We start from the raw sequence: 17,105 nt of genomic DNA, 5'->3' as shown, positions 1-17,105 counted from the left end.
TCAGCTTTGGTGGAAAGGGAACAAAACTGTCAAAATCTGGAGGAAGAAACCACTGTGTGAAAAATTAACACACAAGAGAATGTCAGGGAGCTGTCACCTTGGCAGGAAAGGAAGGGAAAAACATTCAGCTGGGCCAAAGGAACAAAATGTTTGAAACTAGGATCAAGGATGCAAATTTGCAGGCACCAATCGGAGGAGGAATCAAGTGGAGATTCAAGGAGCACCTGCTTTCCTCAAAGACAACTGCTTGGTTGCTGTATAACTGCCTTGTCAAAATGTCAGTTGTTGCTCTAAGAGCCTAAGAAGATCCTGGCTGCTGCCCAGCATTTCTGTTTCCTGCCATCTCCTGCCAGATGCCCCAAAGGAAAGCCCCCAAACACAACAAGGCGGCAGCAGCCGGCTCTCATTCCTTGCTGCTCCCAAGCAGCTGGTATTCTGTGCAGCAGCAAATCCAGGCCAGCAATCCATAGGCCATAAACAAACTACAACACTGCCTACTAATCAGTCAAACACTCGGGAAAATAGGCTGGCCTACACTTGGCACCTGAAAGACACTGGGTGCTGGGCAAGTGCCCCTTGGGGAGGAAGCTCCACAATCAGGGTGCAACCCATGGTCAAAAAGGCCCTCTCTCTTCCAGACGTTCATTCAAATGCAGGGCAAATGTCCCTGCTGTTAGCTGTCTCCTCCCAATCATTCCAGGAAGAGGGAAGGAAAGCAAGAGCACTCCCATACAAGCAGCGTGGAGATGAAGGGAGCCACAGACTAGAAAACCTGTGGACCTTCAGACTTTGCTAGGCTACAACTTCCATCACCCCTAATCATTGGCTGTGCCGCCTGGTGCTGGTGGGTGTCCAACCACATCTGGAGAACTACAGATGCTCCTTACAGGATCACACCACTGGTGACAACACAGCCCTGCGAGGCTCTGCCCAGGCAGACCCAGGAGATGGCTCTGGCTCCTCCCCCAACCCACTCAACACAATCTGGGTCCTGTACAAAAGACAGAAGTGCCCATCCAAAAGCAGGCCTGGGAGTATTCTGCATCGTCTGAAGCAGATGTGGGAAACCTTTGGCTCTCCAGATGTTGCTGAACTACAGCTCCCATCATCCCTGGCCATTGGCCATGCCTGCTGTGACTGATGGGCAGTGTAGTCCAGCAATATCTGGAGGACCAAAGGTTCCCAACTCCTGGCCTGAAGGAATCGTCAAAGTCGTGCCCAGCCCCAGAAGACCATTTCTGCACATCAGCTGAAGCTGCCAGCAGCAGCATCACCATTCTGCTGTCTCTCGACGTGACTACAAAACACTTCTGCCATTTGCAGCAGGTTGCAGCTTGTAAGTATAGAGGTTTATTTCTCTCAGCAGTTCTCTCTTCACCTGTGAGCAACAAATAAAATATGAACTAGAAAGCTGCTGACAGAAGTATTAGTCATCTGAGCTACTGCTAAACTATGTTAAAAGGCAAAGTAGCTAAAAGTAGCTAAAAAAATCTGAGACATAAAGATCCTCCAGTCTCATAAAATATGATTTTCCTGTACTGCAGAATGAATGTCACACCACGTTTCATTCCTTACACGTACATTCATTATTCCACTGTATATTCTGGAAAGTTGTTTGTCTTTGCATTTGGACACCTCCTTAAGATATTGCAACCAAATTTTGCATGATCGTTCCTGAGATCAAGGAGCAGGTTTTTATCTACAAATGGATACATCAGGGCACCATTTTGAATCAAGATGGCGGACTGGATCTTTCAAAATTGCAGATTTTAACATCTGATTTCAAAACTGCAATGATTGTTTGGTTTCGTAGAAGTCCCAAGTAATGTGAGTAGGGTTACCACCATTTTGTTATTTCAAAGAGAGTACATTTGACTTCGATAAGTGAAAAGTAAGAGTATGCTGTTGCACCATCTCAAAAAGAGTATATGTACTCTTAAAAGAGTACAGTTGGTAACCCTAAATGTGGTGTATAAAGCTGCTATACATGAAGATCAGGGAATAATATTATAAATAATGAGTTTTTGCTATTCATTTCTATGTAAGTGACACTATCAGCTCTAAATAACAGCTCGCATAATGGTTCTAGAAAGAAAGAAAGAAAAAATAGGAGGCAAGAACCCCGGACATTCCCTCAGTCTGACTGGAGCTTTAAAAAGAAAGGCAGAAATGACAGCTTGCTGAAAGAGAAATTGCACCTTTCTCTGTAATCTGCTGCCCAAGACTAATTCAACCTGCTTCAAAGGCCTGGGTCATGAAAATTGGATTTCTCCAAGGGCAATTCTGGATTTGAACAAACTGTTCAAATCTCAAAGTCTCGAATTGTTTCTCAGAACTATGTTTGTAGCATTAGTTTAGAAAGTAATTTGAGGAGTTCTTTTTAAATCTATATCATATGTATTCTGGATGTTTGCCAACAATTTAAAGATAATTCATTTATTAATTAGGCGTTTAAAAGTTACATGAACTACTTTAACAGCACTTGCACTGATGGGTCAATAGTCTTCGCTGTTGAACGAATGCAATGCAATGAAAATCAGTCTCAAAAATGACAAACATAAACAAAGAATGATAACATTTACCAACATTGCAGCAGCAGCAGCTTTAAGCATGATAAATAACGCGCAAATAAATAAATAAATAGTTTTTACAGAACAATGAGAGTTTCGTTTATATTGGAACGACAAGCTGTAAGACTCAGTGAACCCATATTCTCTCCTGGGGAAAGTCTAAGAGTGGTGAGGGTAGATGAAATAGTACTGGGCTCCTGCTGGGAGGAAGGGCGGGATATAATGATAATAATAACAACAACAACCTGGAAAAGCATTATTAGTATTATTATTTCTCCTTTTAGGATTTGTAGGAACATTTAAATATATTTAACTGGCCGATGACATGTATTTACTACAAATATTAAAACTGTATTTATAATATTATTTTTAGAATATGATTATAACTTACAAATGGTGAAGACCACAAGTTGCAAATGTTTATAATAGAGCTAAAGGAAGCCTACCATTTTATCAAATGAAGAGTTTAAGAGACTTTATCGTCCTCCTTTTCTTAAAAGTGATTAAACATGTCTAAATATTTCAACCACAACTAGCTGACATTTGTGCCACCTTAGCCTGGTTTTTGGTAACTCTGGCCAATGGCCCGTTCTTACATGTAGTTTATCCTGCAGTAAATCCTACTGAGTTCAACGAGACTCCCTCCTTCCAACAATGCGACAGCATTCCCATTTCTGCAGCCCTTCCAGATTAGGTTTTAAAGCAAACAGTTTACTAACAACATTGTTAATAAATGTGTGATTTTGTTGCCTTTCAAGCATTTAAGGGCCCCAATTCCCTGACTTTTATGCATCAGTTTTATGCCGCCAAAATGGCAACTAAAAAGATCTCCCAAAGTAGAGCAAATGTTTCCTAAGGAGGTGAGATGAGAAGCAAGCAGAGTGCTCTTGCAAGACTAAGTATGGCAACTGCAGTTTCCGATGACATTCTCACTGCCATGTCACAGAGAAGCTCCCTCCATGAAGCAGCTATCTGATGCACCCCATCATGGGAGAAGGACAGAAATGGGAAGCTCCTACTGACAGCTGGCATCTTGGACTTCCCCGTTACCTCAAGCCCTTTCTACCCTCACTGAACTCCCAGTGCATCTCCAATGTCTGCCAAGGCCATGAGCTGCTCTAGGCAATAGATGGATAGAAGGAAAAGCAGGCAGGCAGGACTCTCATCTTAACCAAGTTCACTGAAGCACTCCCATGCACCCTGGAATATTATTATGCATGTATGTATTATTTATTTGTTTATAAAAATGTTTGTATACCGCTATTTCGTTACAAACATCAAAGCGGTCTACAACATGTTTAAAACAGCAACCATAAAATAAAAAAACCATCAAAAATACAATAAAAACAAATGTCAATTGTTGCAAAAAAACCATGTTCTTGCCTGCATAAGCCTGGTGAAACAGAAATGTTTTCAGCATGCGCTTAAGAGTTAAAACAGAAGAGAATTGGGCCGATGACACTGAAGGCTCAATTTTGTGTCGTCGTTAAATAAGCCTCGCCAACTCGGGGGACAACCAGAGCCACTCGTGAAGAAGATCTCAGTGATCAAGCTGGGATATAAGAATATAGTTGTGCATGTGTGTGTGACACACATGCCTTTTTGCAGGCAATGAAGTTATCACGCCCCTGGAAGAGCATCCCTCCTCAGAGGAAGATCTGGAGCCATCAAAAACTAGTAGCATCCAGGAGGAGCTTATGCCAGCAGCAGTCCTGCACTGCCCCAACAGTGGGACGGGGCAAGATGCACGATCAGCCCCCCTTCCCTAAATCTTCCTACAAACCAAATGTTGAAATGGAAATGGAAATGGACTGCCTTCAAGTCGATTCCGACTTATGGCGACCCTGTGAATAGGGTTTTCATGGTAAGCGGTACTCAGAGGGGGTTTACCATCGTCTTCCTCTGAGGCCGAGAGGCAGTGGCTGAAGAGTAGTGGAGAGGGAAAGAAAAATACTCCGGGTGGATGACTGTCTACAAACATGGTGCCGACACGAGAGATTTGGATTCTGGGCCATGGGCTACGCTTCTGGGAAGATAGACTACAAGTGATGAGCTACACCTCACAAGAACCCAGAAGAAAGTGTTTGGCCACAGCATGCAGAACGTCATCAGGAGGACTTTGAACTGAAACCTAAGGGAGAGGGAGACATAAACTTGGAGGTAATGGTTGACAAAAGCTTATTTATTTATTTATTTATTTATATTCATTTATATATTATTTGATTTATATCCTGCTCTTCCTCCCAGCAGGAGTCCAGGGTGGCAAACAAAAGCACTAAAAACACTTCAAAACATCATAAAAGCAGACTTTAAAATACATTAAAACAAAACATCTTTAAAAACATTTTTTTTAAAAAGTTTTCAAAATGTATTTTGTTTTTTAAAAAAGAGGTTTAAAAACATATTAAAAAGCAATTCCAATACAAATGCAGTCTGGGATAAGGTCTCAACTTAAAAGGCTTGTTGACAGAGGAAGGTCTTCAATAGCTGCCGAAAAGATAACAGAGATGGTGCCTTGTGCACAGTAACAGGAACAGAGAGAACAGCTCTAATGGGGCCCAATAATAGTCTTCATAAAAATGTAGGAAGGAAGCCAGGCCGTAAATCACATGGTCTCTACGTCTGTATACTAATGTCCAGAGTATGGGAAACAGGATGAACTTGAACTCAATACAGGAGAGTAAATACAACTTGATACCTATAACTGAAACTTGGTGGGATGCCTCCCATGACTGGAATACAGTAGTTGAAGGATACAATTTGTTCAAAAAGAACAGAAGGAATAGAAAGGGAGGCCAAGTTGTGCTATATGTTAAAAATATTTATCCCTGCACAGAAATACAGGAGGATGAGCTTGGTAGATCCACCGAGAGTGTCTGGATAAAAATAAATGGGGCAAAGAATAAAAGGAACATGGTGGTTGGCGTCCACTACCAACCACCCAATCAAGAAGAAGATGAAGATGAAACCCAATGTCTCGAGGAGGCATGATGTAGTAGTAATAGAAGACTTCAATTGCCCTGATATTAGCTAGGAGACAAATTCTCCCAAATGCAGCCCCTCCAAGAAATTCCTGACTTGTGTTGGAGATAACTTCCTCCTACAGAAAGTGGAAGAAGCAACTAGAGGATCAGCTATCCTTGACTTGATTCTAACTAACAGGACTTTGTGGATGAAGTGACAATTACAGGAATTCTGGGGAAAAGTGATCATGTTATATTGGAGTTCTTGATTTTAAAGGAAGCAAAAGGTGAGAGTAGCCATACATGTATCCTGGACTTCAGGAAAGCTGATTTTAATAAACTCAGAACAATGATAAGTGAGGTTCCATGGCAAGCAACCCTAATGAGAAAAGGAGTCCAAGATGGATGGGAGTTTCTAAAAAAAGGAAATTCTAAAAACACAATTGCAAACAGTTCCAACAAGAAATAAAGGGGAAAGACAGCAGAAGAACCCAATGAGGCTTCACAAAAAGCTCCTGCTGGGAGGAAGGGCGGGATACAAATTAAATAATAAATAAATAAATAAATAAAAAGCTTAAGAGATGACCTGAAAACAAAAAAGGACACTTTTGGGAAGTGGAAGGAAGGCCAGGCCACAAAGGAAGAGTACAGGCAGGTAGCACAGAATTGCAAGGATGGCACCAGGAAGGCTAAAGCTAAGAACGAGCTGAGGTTAGTATGGGATGCTGAAAGCAATAAAAGAGCTTTCATCAGTTACATCCATAGTAAAAGACAGAGAAAAGAAATGGTGGCACAGCTACTCAATGAGGATGGCAAAATGATAACAGATGATAAAGAAAAGGCAGAAATGCTCAATTTCTGCTTTGGCTCAGTCTTCTCCCAAAAGAAGGTCTATGACCCTTCTGGAAAACATGAAGTTGAAGGGGCAGATTGATAGACAAATGGTCAAGGAATACCAAATACGAGTTCAAATCTCCAGCCCCTGATGAACTGCATCCTAGAGCAATGAAAGAACAGAACTATCAGAACCACTGTCTATTATCTTTGGGTGAAGTGCTGGATAACTGGAGAACTATTGTCCCCATCTTCAAAAATGGCAAAAAGGAGGAACCTGGGAACTACAGACTGGTCAGCCTGCTAGCAATCCCTGGAGAAATTCTGGAGCAGATTATAAAGCGATCAGTCTGTAAGCACCTTGAAAACAATGCAGTGATTACTTGAAGACAACATGGATTTGTCGAGAACAAATCTTGCCAGACTAATCTTATCTCATTTTTTGATTCGGTAGCCTCCCTGAAAGACTGTGGGAATACTGTGGACATAATATATCTTGACTTTAGCAAAGCATTTGACGAAGTGCTCCATGATATTCTGATTAGCAAGATAGTTAAATGTGGGCTGGATGGAACAACTATCAGGTGGATCCACAGTTGGGTAAAGAATCATCTTCAGACAGTGCTTATCAATAGCTCCTTCTCAACGTGGGGAGAGGTAACGAGTGGGGTACTGCAGGACTCAGTCCTAGGCCCAGTGCTCTTCAATATTTTTATGAATAACTTAGATGAGGGAGTGCAGGGAATGCTCATCAAAGTTTCAGATTATAGAAAAGTGGGGGGGGATAGATAACACCCTGGAAAACAGAAACAAATTTTAAAGTGATCATTAAATCTTTGAAGTTGGCTGAAAGGAGCAGAATGAAATTTAATAGGGATGTGCAAAGTTCTACACTTAGGAAAAAGAAACCAAATGCACAGTTATAAGATGGGGGATACTTGGCTCAGCAATGCTACATGCGAGAAGGATTTTGGGATTGTTGTTTATCACAAACTGAATATGAACCAACAATGCGATGTAGCTGCAAACAAGACAAATGCTGTATTAACAGAAGTATAGTTTCCAAATCACTGAAAGACTAGTTCCTCTGTATTTGGCACTGTTTAGGCCTCATCTTGAGTACTGCATCTCATTCTGGACACTGCACTTTAAAAAGGATGCAGACAAACTGGAGTGAGTTCAGAGGAGGGAAACAAGGATGATCAGGGGATTAGAAAAAAAGCCCTATGAGGACAGACTGAAAGAACTGGGCATGTTTAGCCTTGAGAAGAGAAGGCTGAGGGGAGATGTGATAGCACTCTTCAAGTACATGAAAGGTTGTCACATAGAGGAGGGCCGGGATCTCTTCTTGATTGTCCCAGAGTGCAGGACATGGAATAATGGGCTCAAGTTGCAGGAAGGCAGATTTCAACTGAACATCAGGAAAAACCTCCTAACTGTTAGAATGGTATGGCAATGGAACCAATTAACTAGGGAGGTGGTGGGCTCTCCAACCCTGGAGACATTCAAGAGACAGCTGGACAGCCACCTGTCGGGGATGTTTTAATTTGGATTCCTGGTGTTGAACTTGATAGCCTTATAGGCTCCTTCCAACTCTACTATTCTATGGTTTTATGAATTGGGCCCAGAAATGAACTGGCAACCAATGCAGCTGTTTTAAAATGGGGGTTATGTTGAGATTTAATGGGAATCCCAGCCAGTAATCTGGCTGCTGCATTTTGGAGCAGTTGAAGTTTCTGAGTTTTCTTCAAGGGCAGACGCATGCAGAGCATACTGAAATCATCCAATCTGGAATTTACCAGAGCATGGAGTACCGTGGCAAAGTCATCTCTGCCTGAAAGATGGTGAACCAGCTGCAGCTGGAAAAAGGCACTCCTAGCAACTGAGGCCACCTGAGCCTCCAGCGGCAACAGCTGGATCTAGGAGTACCTCCAAACTGCAGACCTTCTCCTTTCAGAGGAGAATGAGCCTCCTTGTTCAGAAGAGGGCAACAAGGATGATCAGACACTTGTGGGAGGTTAAAACAAAAAGAAAATTGGTAAAGAACAAAACTTGGGAGGCGGATCCAAAGCCTCAAGCTGAGGCTGCTTTAGCTCTGACTGCTTTGGTTCCATTTCTCAAGATCCAAGGCTATCTAGATACCTTCGAAGGTACTATTCACTTCAGCATTAATGACTTATCTGGGCTTCATTTACCAAACACTCCAGCAATATATTTTAAATAATTATCTATGGAACAAATAAAGGGTTGATGGTTCTCCAGTCCCAGATGTCAAACTCTTATTCCACCCCCATCCCTTCCTCCCTTCCCTCCTTCCCACACAGGCTTCAAATTGTGCCACACTTAACAGAAATGACCCACAAAGTGAATTCAAGACTAATATTTTAACAGCGTTTGGGAACTGCAAGTCCCAGTGGCTTATAATGCGAGTCTGTGAAGCTGGGGAACAATGAATTGCAAAATAGTCCAGGCAAATAGACAGAAAGATGTAGCAACAATGCTGAAAACATAATTGGGCTCTGGATATTGCTAATCAGCACATCATAAATCATTCTACTCCCCAGCAGAGACTCAGCAGCAGCAAAGGGGGGAGTCTGCTCTAGTCTCTGGATGAAGGCAGAGCTAAAAATAAAGAAAATAAACCCTGGAAGGATCCTCTTCTCTGGAAGTGACAAGCATGTTTTTCTTCTTTTGTTCTCTTTTATAAGCACTCCCTTCCATTGGAAGACTAGTTAACTCTTTGCTGCCTACTTTCCTGCTTTGTTGACCAAGGCCCACTTAATCACAATCCTATTTCATTTGATGCTAGTTTCCATTATTTCTCAAAGAAATAACTCTGAGCAACTTTTTGGTTCAAAGCAAAAGATGTTCACAGAATGCAGTTTCAATTAAAAAAAAACAAAACAAGGAAGGGCGGGGGAGATCAAGAAAGCCAAAAGCGATGGTTCAGATGCTGGCTGTGGGTCTTGTAGAATCGCCTGCTTCTTTTGCTACTCAATATACCACCAGCTTCCAACTTTGGATGGTTCAGGACTATTCTCTGCACATCACTTTTTACCATCCTGGTCCTTTAGCTGACTTATTTTCATTATTCTTTTACTCTTCAGATTTCATTTCAGCATTTTTATTTCTTTCCAGCCTAGGTTACCAGAGATAAGCTGCAATCTTCTGGCCTTCAGACCAAAGGCACCAAGAACTGCAAAGGTTCACCATTTTGCACGAGCTCTTGTCTTTGAAGATCTGTAGACTGAGTGAGCTTTACCCTACTTCACAGAAGCACTGCCAACCTCAGCAAGGATCTTTCCTGAATCCCCCAAAGAATGTTGGGCTGGGGAGGGGAACAGCTGCATCTCTGGGCCAACAATGAGGAACCGGAGCATCTTATGGGTGGGGTTGTAGCCCACAGCTTCCAAGCCCAGGAAAACCACCATACTTCTATAGGGCTTAAGCATATCTCTGGGCCAGTTAGGACCTTTATTAATTCGAAGCATGCGTGCAACTCTCTCCCTACGAGCTGCTAATTGGAGCCAAACTTAAATACTGAACTACAACTGGATTTTTTGACAGCCAGAATTCACCAATAAAATTACAGGTATATGATGAGAACTCCTTCTGAGTCCTGGGCTAGTGCCCAATCTGGCTGACTGCTGGCGTCAGGCCTGACTGTGTACAACAGGGGCCACCAACCTTTTTGGACCAGTGGGCACATTGTGAATTCTAAGAAATGGTTGTGGGCACCAGTCACAACATGGCTGCCACGGGGGGCATGGCATAACACCAAATTATTATTGTTTAGTATTAATTTGTTAAATTTACATCCCGCCCTTCCTCCCAGAAGGAGCCCAGGGTGGTCAATTAGAGACAGTACAGTCATTGCTGCCCCCCTCCCACCCCACCCCAGATAGCTGACTTCCCATGGTTACACCTGAGGTTATGTCCTGCTGGGTCTGATTGTGGTGCTCATACAGCATTGATTTCAAACACACATACGCATACACTAATTATATTGCTTTCTAATAACAATAGGGAATATTCCCTAGGACCAGGAAAAATATAAAAGGTGGCCACGCCACACTCACTCTCTTGTGCACATGTGCACATGCACCTCTCTCTCTCTCTCTCTCTCTCTCTCTCTCTCTCTCTCTCCAGCTTCAACTGTCCCGCCCCTCACACACACACTCTCTCTCACAGATCACATACGCTCTCTCTCTCTCTCCTTCTCCCACAAAGTAAAACACTGGAAGGGTATAGGCCAATTTCTCACCAAAAAAATGAGAAAAATTGTGTCTACACATTTTGCCTCATATCTCAGGTTCTACCAATGCTCAAAACCTATCTTGTGGTGTAAATGGAAAGCTGGGAAACTGGGAGGGTCCACAAAAGGCCTTTGTGCGCTCTGGGTTGGCAAGCCCTGTTGTACAACCAAGTATGCTCACAGGCCCCCAGAGAAATGTGATGCTGAAACTAAAAATGAGGAAGGAAGGAAGGAAGGAAGGAAGGAAGAAGGAAGGAAGGAAGGAAGGAAGGAAGGAAGGAAGGAAGGAAGGAAGGAAGGAAGGAAGGAAGGAAAAAGATGCATGCTCTCACCCTCGGCTCCTTCATTATTCTTGCTCCTTTTGTTTCTGCGGACACGGCGGCTTCCTTCTCCAAAGGAAGGCCTTTCTTCAGAGGAGAAGAAATTCAGCAGTGCCACCTGAAAGATGAAATATCATTATAATTTCTACCCTGCTTTTCTGTTTAAACACATACAAAGCGGCACACAAAAGTTACAATGTACAACAGCAAAATGAATAAATCAAACTAATCCTATCCAGGAGTATAGTCATCCAGGGTCCTGGGAGGTCTTAGACCCTTTACTTTTTTGGGAGCAGGGTCCCTATGGCCAGCACCTATGAGCCAAACAGCCTAAAAGCGGAGTGTGTTAGCCACTGAGAAGAGTCTTCTAGCATTATTACTTGTCCTTTCCTGCTGTGGGAGCCAATCAGAGTGAAAGAAGGTGAGTCAGCCCCTAAGAAGACTCTTCTCAGTAGCTAACACTCTCCCCTTTTATGCTGATTGACTCCTGGGGACATCTGTTGCTGTGGGAGAAGGCATGAACAAAGATCTCATTCCCAACCCAGCAAAATAAAAAAGGGGGAGGTGACTATGACTATCATGAAGAGACTCTGCCCTTCTGAATATACCACTACTGATCCTATCAGCTACCATCTTTATAGGTGTTGAATCCCCCATCTATGTTTAACATCTCTACAGAGCCACAGGGAGAGATTGCCCTGGAATTTAGAGTGCACTGCCATTGATATGTGGACGACACACAGCTCTAATTCTCCTTTACATTTAATGCTAAGGAAGCTGTTGATCTTTTGATTTGGTGCTTGGAGAAAGCCATTGGGCTGGTAAGTGCTAATAAAGTGAAGTTTAATCTAGACATAGGAAAAAGTGCTCCATTCAACCTCTGGAAAAGGGATTCAATCCAATTTGGATGGGGCAGTGCTCTTTCTGAAGAAGGAGACTTGCAATCCTGGACTCCACTGGAGTCACTGGAGTTGTAGCTATCTCCATTTCTGGGGAGACTGGAATCAACTACAGTAATACCCGTGTTAGTTACATCTCAACTGGATGAATGCACTTTGCATTAGTGACTGCCCTTTTACGGGATCTTATCACTGGTAAGTTAGCAAACTGTTTCCAGGCACAATTCAAAGATGGTTTGGCTCCAGGATACCTGAGGGACCATTTGCCCTCATATCAGGGTGCCCATTCATAAAAGACGGAGTGCTCCACCTATGACAGAAGAAAGGGCTTCCTCAATGGCCACATCAATTATTGCAGAGCAGTTTGCCCCACAATGTTCAGATGGCTTCTGCTCCAAATGCCTTCTGCTATCTTTGGAAGGCTTCTTTTAAAAAATGGTAGGCATTTAACCTGACAGACGTACTTGTGGTTTCTCTCCTAGAAGAAGATGCTTTTTTTATCTGTTATGGCTTCCTTTGTTATGAATTGTTATTGATGCGGTGTTTTAATATTGCAATTTTAACCACTGTAAGCTGCCTTCAGAAATATATATATTTATCAAAAGGGCAAAATATAAATGTATAGCATTCAACAACTCTTTCTAGGATGCTAAGGAGAAAAAACCAAATCATAGGAAGTAGGCAAATTCATGTCATAGTTTCTTTTTCAAACAATTCTGAGAACAAGTCAAAGGAAGCCAAATAGGGCAGGAATTCTGTGTTCCAGGTAGGACTTTCCATGCTCCCAAGGTGGTCTGAGGTGGCCAGAACAGGGCTTGCTTCCCAATGAACATTATCAATAATCCCGACGCAAGCCAGACAACCAGCCAGACTGTGCCAGGCACATGCAAAGTCCAGCACTTGGCTCTCCAGGGCATCTGTTTCGACTGCCACATACGCTGGGGCAGAGGGCTTGTCCTTTCTTCTCAAAAGATGAAGTACGGCATATGGATGTTTCCTTGCAGCTCAGTATTGTGCATTCTGGGTTGCTGCCTTAACGGAAGGCAAGAGCAGGTATGGAGAAGGGAGGCCAAACAAGCGAGCCACCAGCGCACCATGGTGCTCCCAGCTTCCACTGAGCCGCAGCTGAGCCTGCCATCCCGATTGGGGGGGGGGGCAGACAAGTAGAGCCTTCACGCTGTGCACCAGCTAGGCGGTGGTTCCCTCGCCGTGCCTGCCTGCCTCCTTACTTGCAACCAGTTCAGGGGGTGGCACTGGCTGTCACCCTCCTCCTAAGTCTCAGTGTTGCCTTTGCAGAATTCAGGAAGGTGGGGACAAAAACCAGAGTTAATTGACTCCACCTATGTTTGCCTCCTTGCCTCCACAACTGCAGGAACCTGAACACGAGGAAACAGAATCATCTGTGGAGAGGGAGGTGGCTGCTTGTCGCAAGAAAATGCTTTCTCTCTCTCTCTTTTAAATAATGTATTAACAAAACAACAAGCACAGCTTCCAATGTCATGTAACAGTACAAACCGAAAGGAATAAAACATCAATATGCCATACAGGGCACGTAAGAGAGAATTTCCCTGGTAAGTCGAACTGAAGGGTAACATCTCACCTCCGACCGCATCCCTCCCCTAACAAAATGCTTTTATTACTCTTCTTTACAGATGTCAGTAGCTAGCAAAAACTAAAATGAGGAAAGCAACCGGTCAGCAATCAAGATAAACACACTAAAAGGGTGGGGTTTTAAATATATATAGTTTACACCACCTAATTCCTAAGGAGGTTTTGTATTTTTAACGAGATCACAGCGTCTCCATAATTGCTTTGTTGTGACTCTGTACTTAGTACTACAAACATTTAAAGGAATGACAGAATAGCCAAAGGTGCTCAAACTTCAGAGAGAGAGAGAGAGAGAGAAGGTAAACTTGAAAGATAATAATTCCTATGAGTGTCTGGACTCTTGCAGAAGGCAATGTCTGTAACACAGGAAGCTGCCTTGTATTATTTATTATGTGATTTATATCCCGCCGTTCCTCCCAGCAGGAGCCCAGAGCTCTGTACTGAGTCAGAACATTGGTTCATCCAGCTCTGCATCGCTGACACTGACTGTCACTGGCATTCCAGGGTTTCGAGTAGGGGACGTTCTCTGCTCTACCTAGAGACCAGGGACCTTCTGCAAAGCACGCATTCTACCACTGAGCTACAGCCACCTCCCCACTATGCATAGGGTAAGAAAGTTCATTCTGTACACATATGTTACTCCAGTGGAAGTCCTGAAATATTTTTGCAATTCCAAATCCAAGGCAGCTGAGTCAACACAGGAGGTAAGTGCAGATCTAAAGTCTCTCTCACATACAGGACAGCTGCTTTGATCACTGGGAGCAGCAGTGGAAGCCACAAATTTGCTAAAGATCTGCCTCTACTTTGGCTACCACACTAAGAGGCCAGACAGCATCCAAGAAAAGCAGCTTAGGCTGCTTTCACGCACGGGGCTGCCTGCGTTAGTTTAGCAGATTAAAAAGGTAGCGCTTCTGTCCCAATTTCTAAAATCCCGTTCAAACTGCAGTACCTGTTGTGTTAAGGAACAGTAGATTTTTACACTGATATACCGGCATTTCGTACAACTGTCTTTCACATGGCTTGTTTCTGTCCCTCACCCATTATACACATGTGCACTGTTCCCCACTGTGTAGGAGGTCTCATCCCGTCTCCATGCAAGCCCTCTCCCTTTAAGATCTGACTTTTAAAAAATTATTCTAGTTGTATCGGCACAGGGCTGCGTGTAGGAAATGCTGCTGCTATCTGCGCCGATGCTGGAGTACCAGTACAAGTTTTGTCAGGCCAAAAAAAAAAAACGCAATTAAAGGGCGGAAACGCACTACATGCTGGGATGCCTGTCACATGAGGGGCTGCGGCCAGTGAAAAACTCCTGCAATCTTCTGCTAGCAGATTATTTCTGGTATCATTTATCATGGAAATTTGCACTAAACTTGCACTACATTCCACTAGAATTCCGGAGCAAGCTTGTACATCGTGTGAAAGATCAAATATAATGCGCCAATTACCAGGTAAGAAATACAGGAATATTCCGCTATACGGACCTTCACTTTACGGACACTCGCGAGTACGGACATATTCACAGTAGCGCCATTCCCCCGTTTACGTCCGCTCGCTTCGCAAGAACGGACACTTAACGGCATGATGCCACCGCCTGATCAGTTTCCAACTACCAACGTTTTCTTCAAATAAGGCCTACTGTCTTTATTTTAGTTACAAATGCGTTCTTTACATCAGTTGTGGCCGTATATGACGATTGCAGTGCAGTATATGCATCGGTAAGTGAAAAAAGTTAGTGCTTCTCTTTAAGTACATTTTCGGTTTACGTACTCGCTCTGGACCCATTGCGTACGTTAATGCGGGGTATTCCTGTAGTCAGAATAACGGAATAAAGCACAGTGTGAAAGCAGCTGCAGTCTCTCACTGTTGAAAGTCTTCAAGCTTAGTACTGTAGACATTCACAGAGAATCGTCAGGCTACCAGCAGCCGTAGCTGAGTGGCACTGCACATGCAGAAGGTCCAATCTACAAGTAGGGCCCGGAGAGTACCCTGCCAGGATCTACTGGAGCTACTGCCAGTTTGTGTAGGTAAAGCTGGTTTGATGGTCTGACTCAGTATAAGGCAACTTCCTCTGTTCCTTCTAGCCACGATGGCTTTATACTACCTCCAGGATCAGAGGCAACAAGCCGTCAGCAGCTGGCAAACACAAGTGACAGATGGCAAACGTGCTCAACCCTGGACTAGATTGGCCTTTGGTCTGGCAGGGCTTTTCCTGTGCTCTAATGATAGAAATGAACTGTTTGGACTCCCACATTTACCTTCAGAGCAAAAACACAGGAACACTCAAGTCAGAAACTATATAGCATTGAAACAGACATAGGAGAGCACTACGATTCTTTGGCACACAAATTTCTTGTCACAGCATGGATTACATTTTAGTGCATCATGGGCTATAAACTCATTAGACAGGTGCTGAAGCCAGTATAAAGTTTCAAAAAGAGTAGGATACCTCAACAGCGAGGAATGCGTGATCCCCTTAGGGAGGTCACTCCACCCCAGATTTCACATCTTTTCCCCCACCTGCCTAAAGTTGCAATACCCGTGTAAAATTTAAGATAAAGAAACAGCTTTTCTATAAGAGAAAGCTATCATATGGATTAAGGAACAGGAAAGTCACAGGTTTTAAGGTCGCTGTGATCCACAATTTGCCCATTCACTTTGCAGAATAGAGGGCAGATTTGCCAAAGGATATTGAACACAGTCACAACTCCTACTACAAGTACAATAATGAATGCCGCCCTGGGCTCCTGCTGGGAGGAAGGGTGGGATATAAATCAAATAATAAATAAATAAATAAATAAATGATACTTATCCCATATAAATCCAACTGTGGTTACCATGGTCTACAAGCAACAGTATACATGTCTACTCAGAAGTAAATCTTTGTGTTTAATGGGACTTACTCCCAGGTATGTGGGTACAGGGTGGCAGCCTAGGCTTTGGTTTGTGGTTGGCATTAGGGAAAAACAGGGTTCTTATGTGTTTAACAACTATGAGGCAGGCAGAAAATCAACAGGATAAGCCATTCCTAGTATGAAAATACAATTTTGGGAAAGCTTATCATTGTACTTTTTTTTTGGTCATGTCACATTCTCCATGTGCCCTTGGCACTCTCAAAATTCAAAACTCTTGATGGCTTTAAAAGAGGATTAGATAAATTCATTGGGGATAGGGCTATTGGTAGCTACCACCCGTAGTGGCTATGCTCTGGCAGGATGCTGCTGAGTACCTGTTGCTGGAAACTGCTGGAGGGGAGAGTGCTCTTGTGCTCATTTCCTGCTCGAGGGCTTCCCACAGGCATCTGATTGGCCACTATGAGATTGGGATGCAGGCTCTTCTTACGTTCTTATGTTAAAATGTTCCCACTGGTCCAAAAAGCCCTTGATCTTTCTAGACCCATTTCAACCTGGCTTCCAGGCCCACTTTGGGAACGAAATGGCCTTGATCACCATGGCTGACAGCTTTTGTTGGGAGAGCAACATGGCAAGCGTCACTCTGTCAATCCTCCTGCATCTCTCAGCAGATTCAGACGGCATTGGCCATGGCGATCTTCTCCACTGCTTTCTGGGGAATGGGAGTAGAAAAGCCCTGTGCTCCGCAGGTCTCATGCCTCCCTGGTGGGTCATGTGCTGAGGGAGGTGCGCTGCTCTGTGGCATGC

General features: G+C 43.5%; 1 protein-coding gene across 4 annotated transcripts in view; it reads right to left on the bottom strand.

The window, feature by feature from the left end:
• Positions 1-17,105, bottom strand: part of EDA (ectodysplasin A) — a 120,555-nt gene that overhangs the window by 48,422 nt on the left and 55,028 nt on the right. For all 4 annotated transcript variants that reach the window (XM_061598726.1, XM_061598727.1, XM_061598728.1 and 1 more), the window contains exon 2: positions 10,955-11,060. In XM_061598726.1, the coding sequence (XP_061454710.1) occupies positions 10,955-11,060 (106 nt within the window). The remainder of the gene's footprint in view (positions 1-10,954; positions 11,061-17,105) is intronic.

The sequence above is a fragment of the Rhineura floridana genome, chromosome 16 (assembly GCF_030035675.1).
Source record: "Rhineura floridana isolate rRhiFlo1 chromosome 16, rRhiFlo1.hap2, whole genome shotgun sequence".
NCBI classification, from domain to species: domain Eukaryota; kingdom Metazoa; phylum Chordata; class Lepidosauria; order Squamata; family Rhineuridae; genus Rhineura; species Rhineura floridana.
This window is presented reverse-complemented; position numbering and strand designations above follow the sequence as displayed.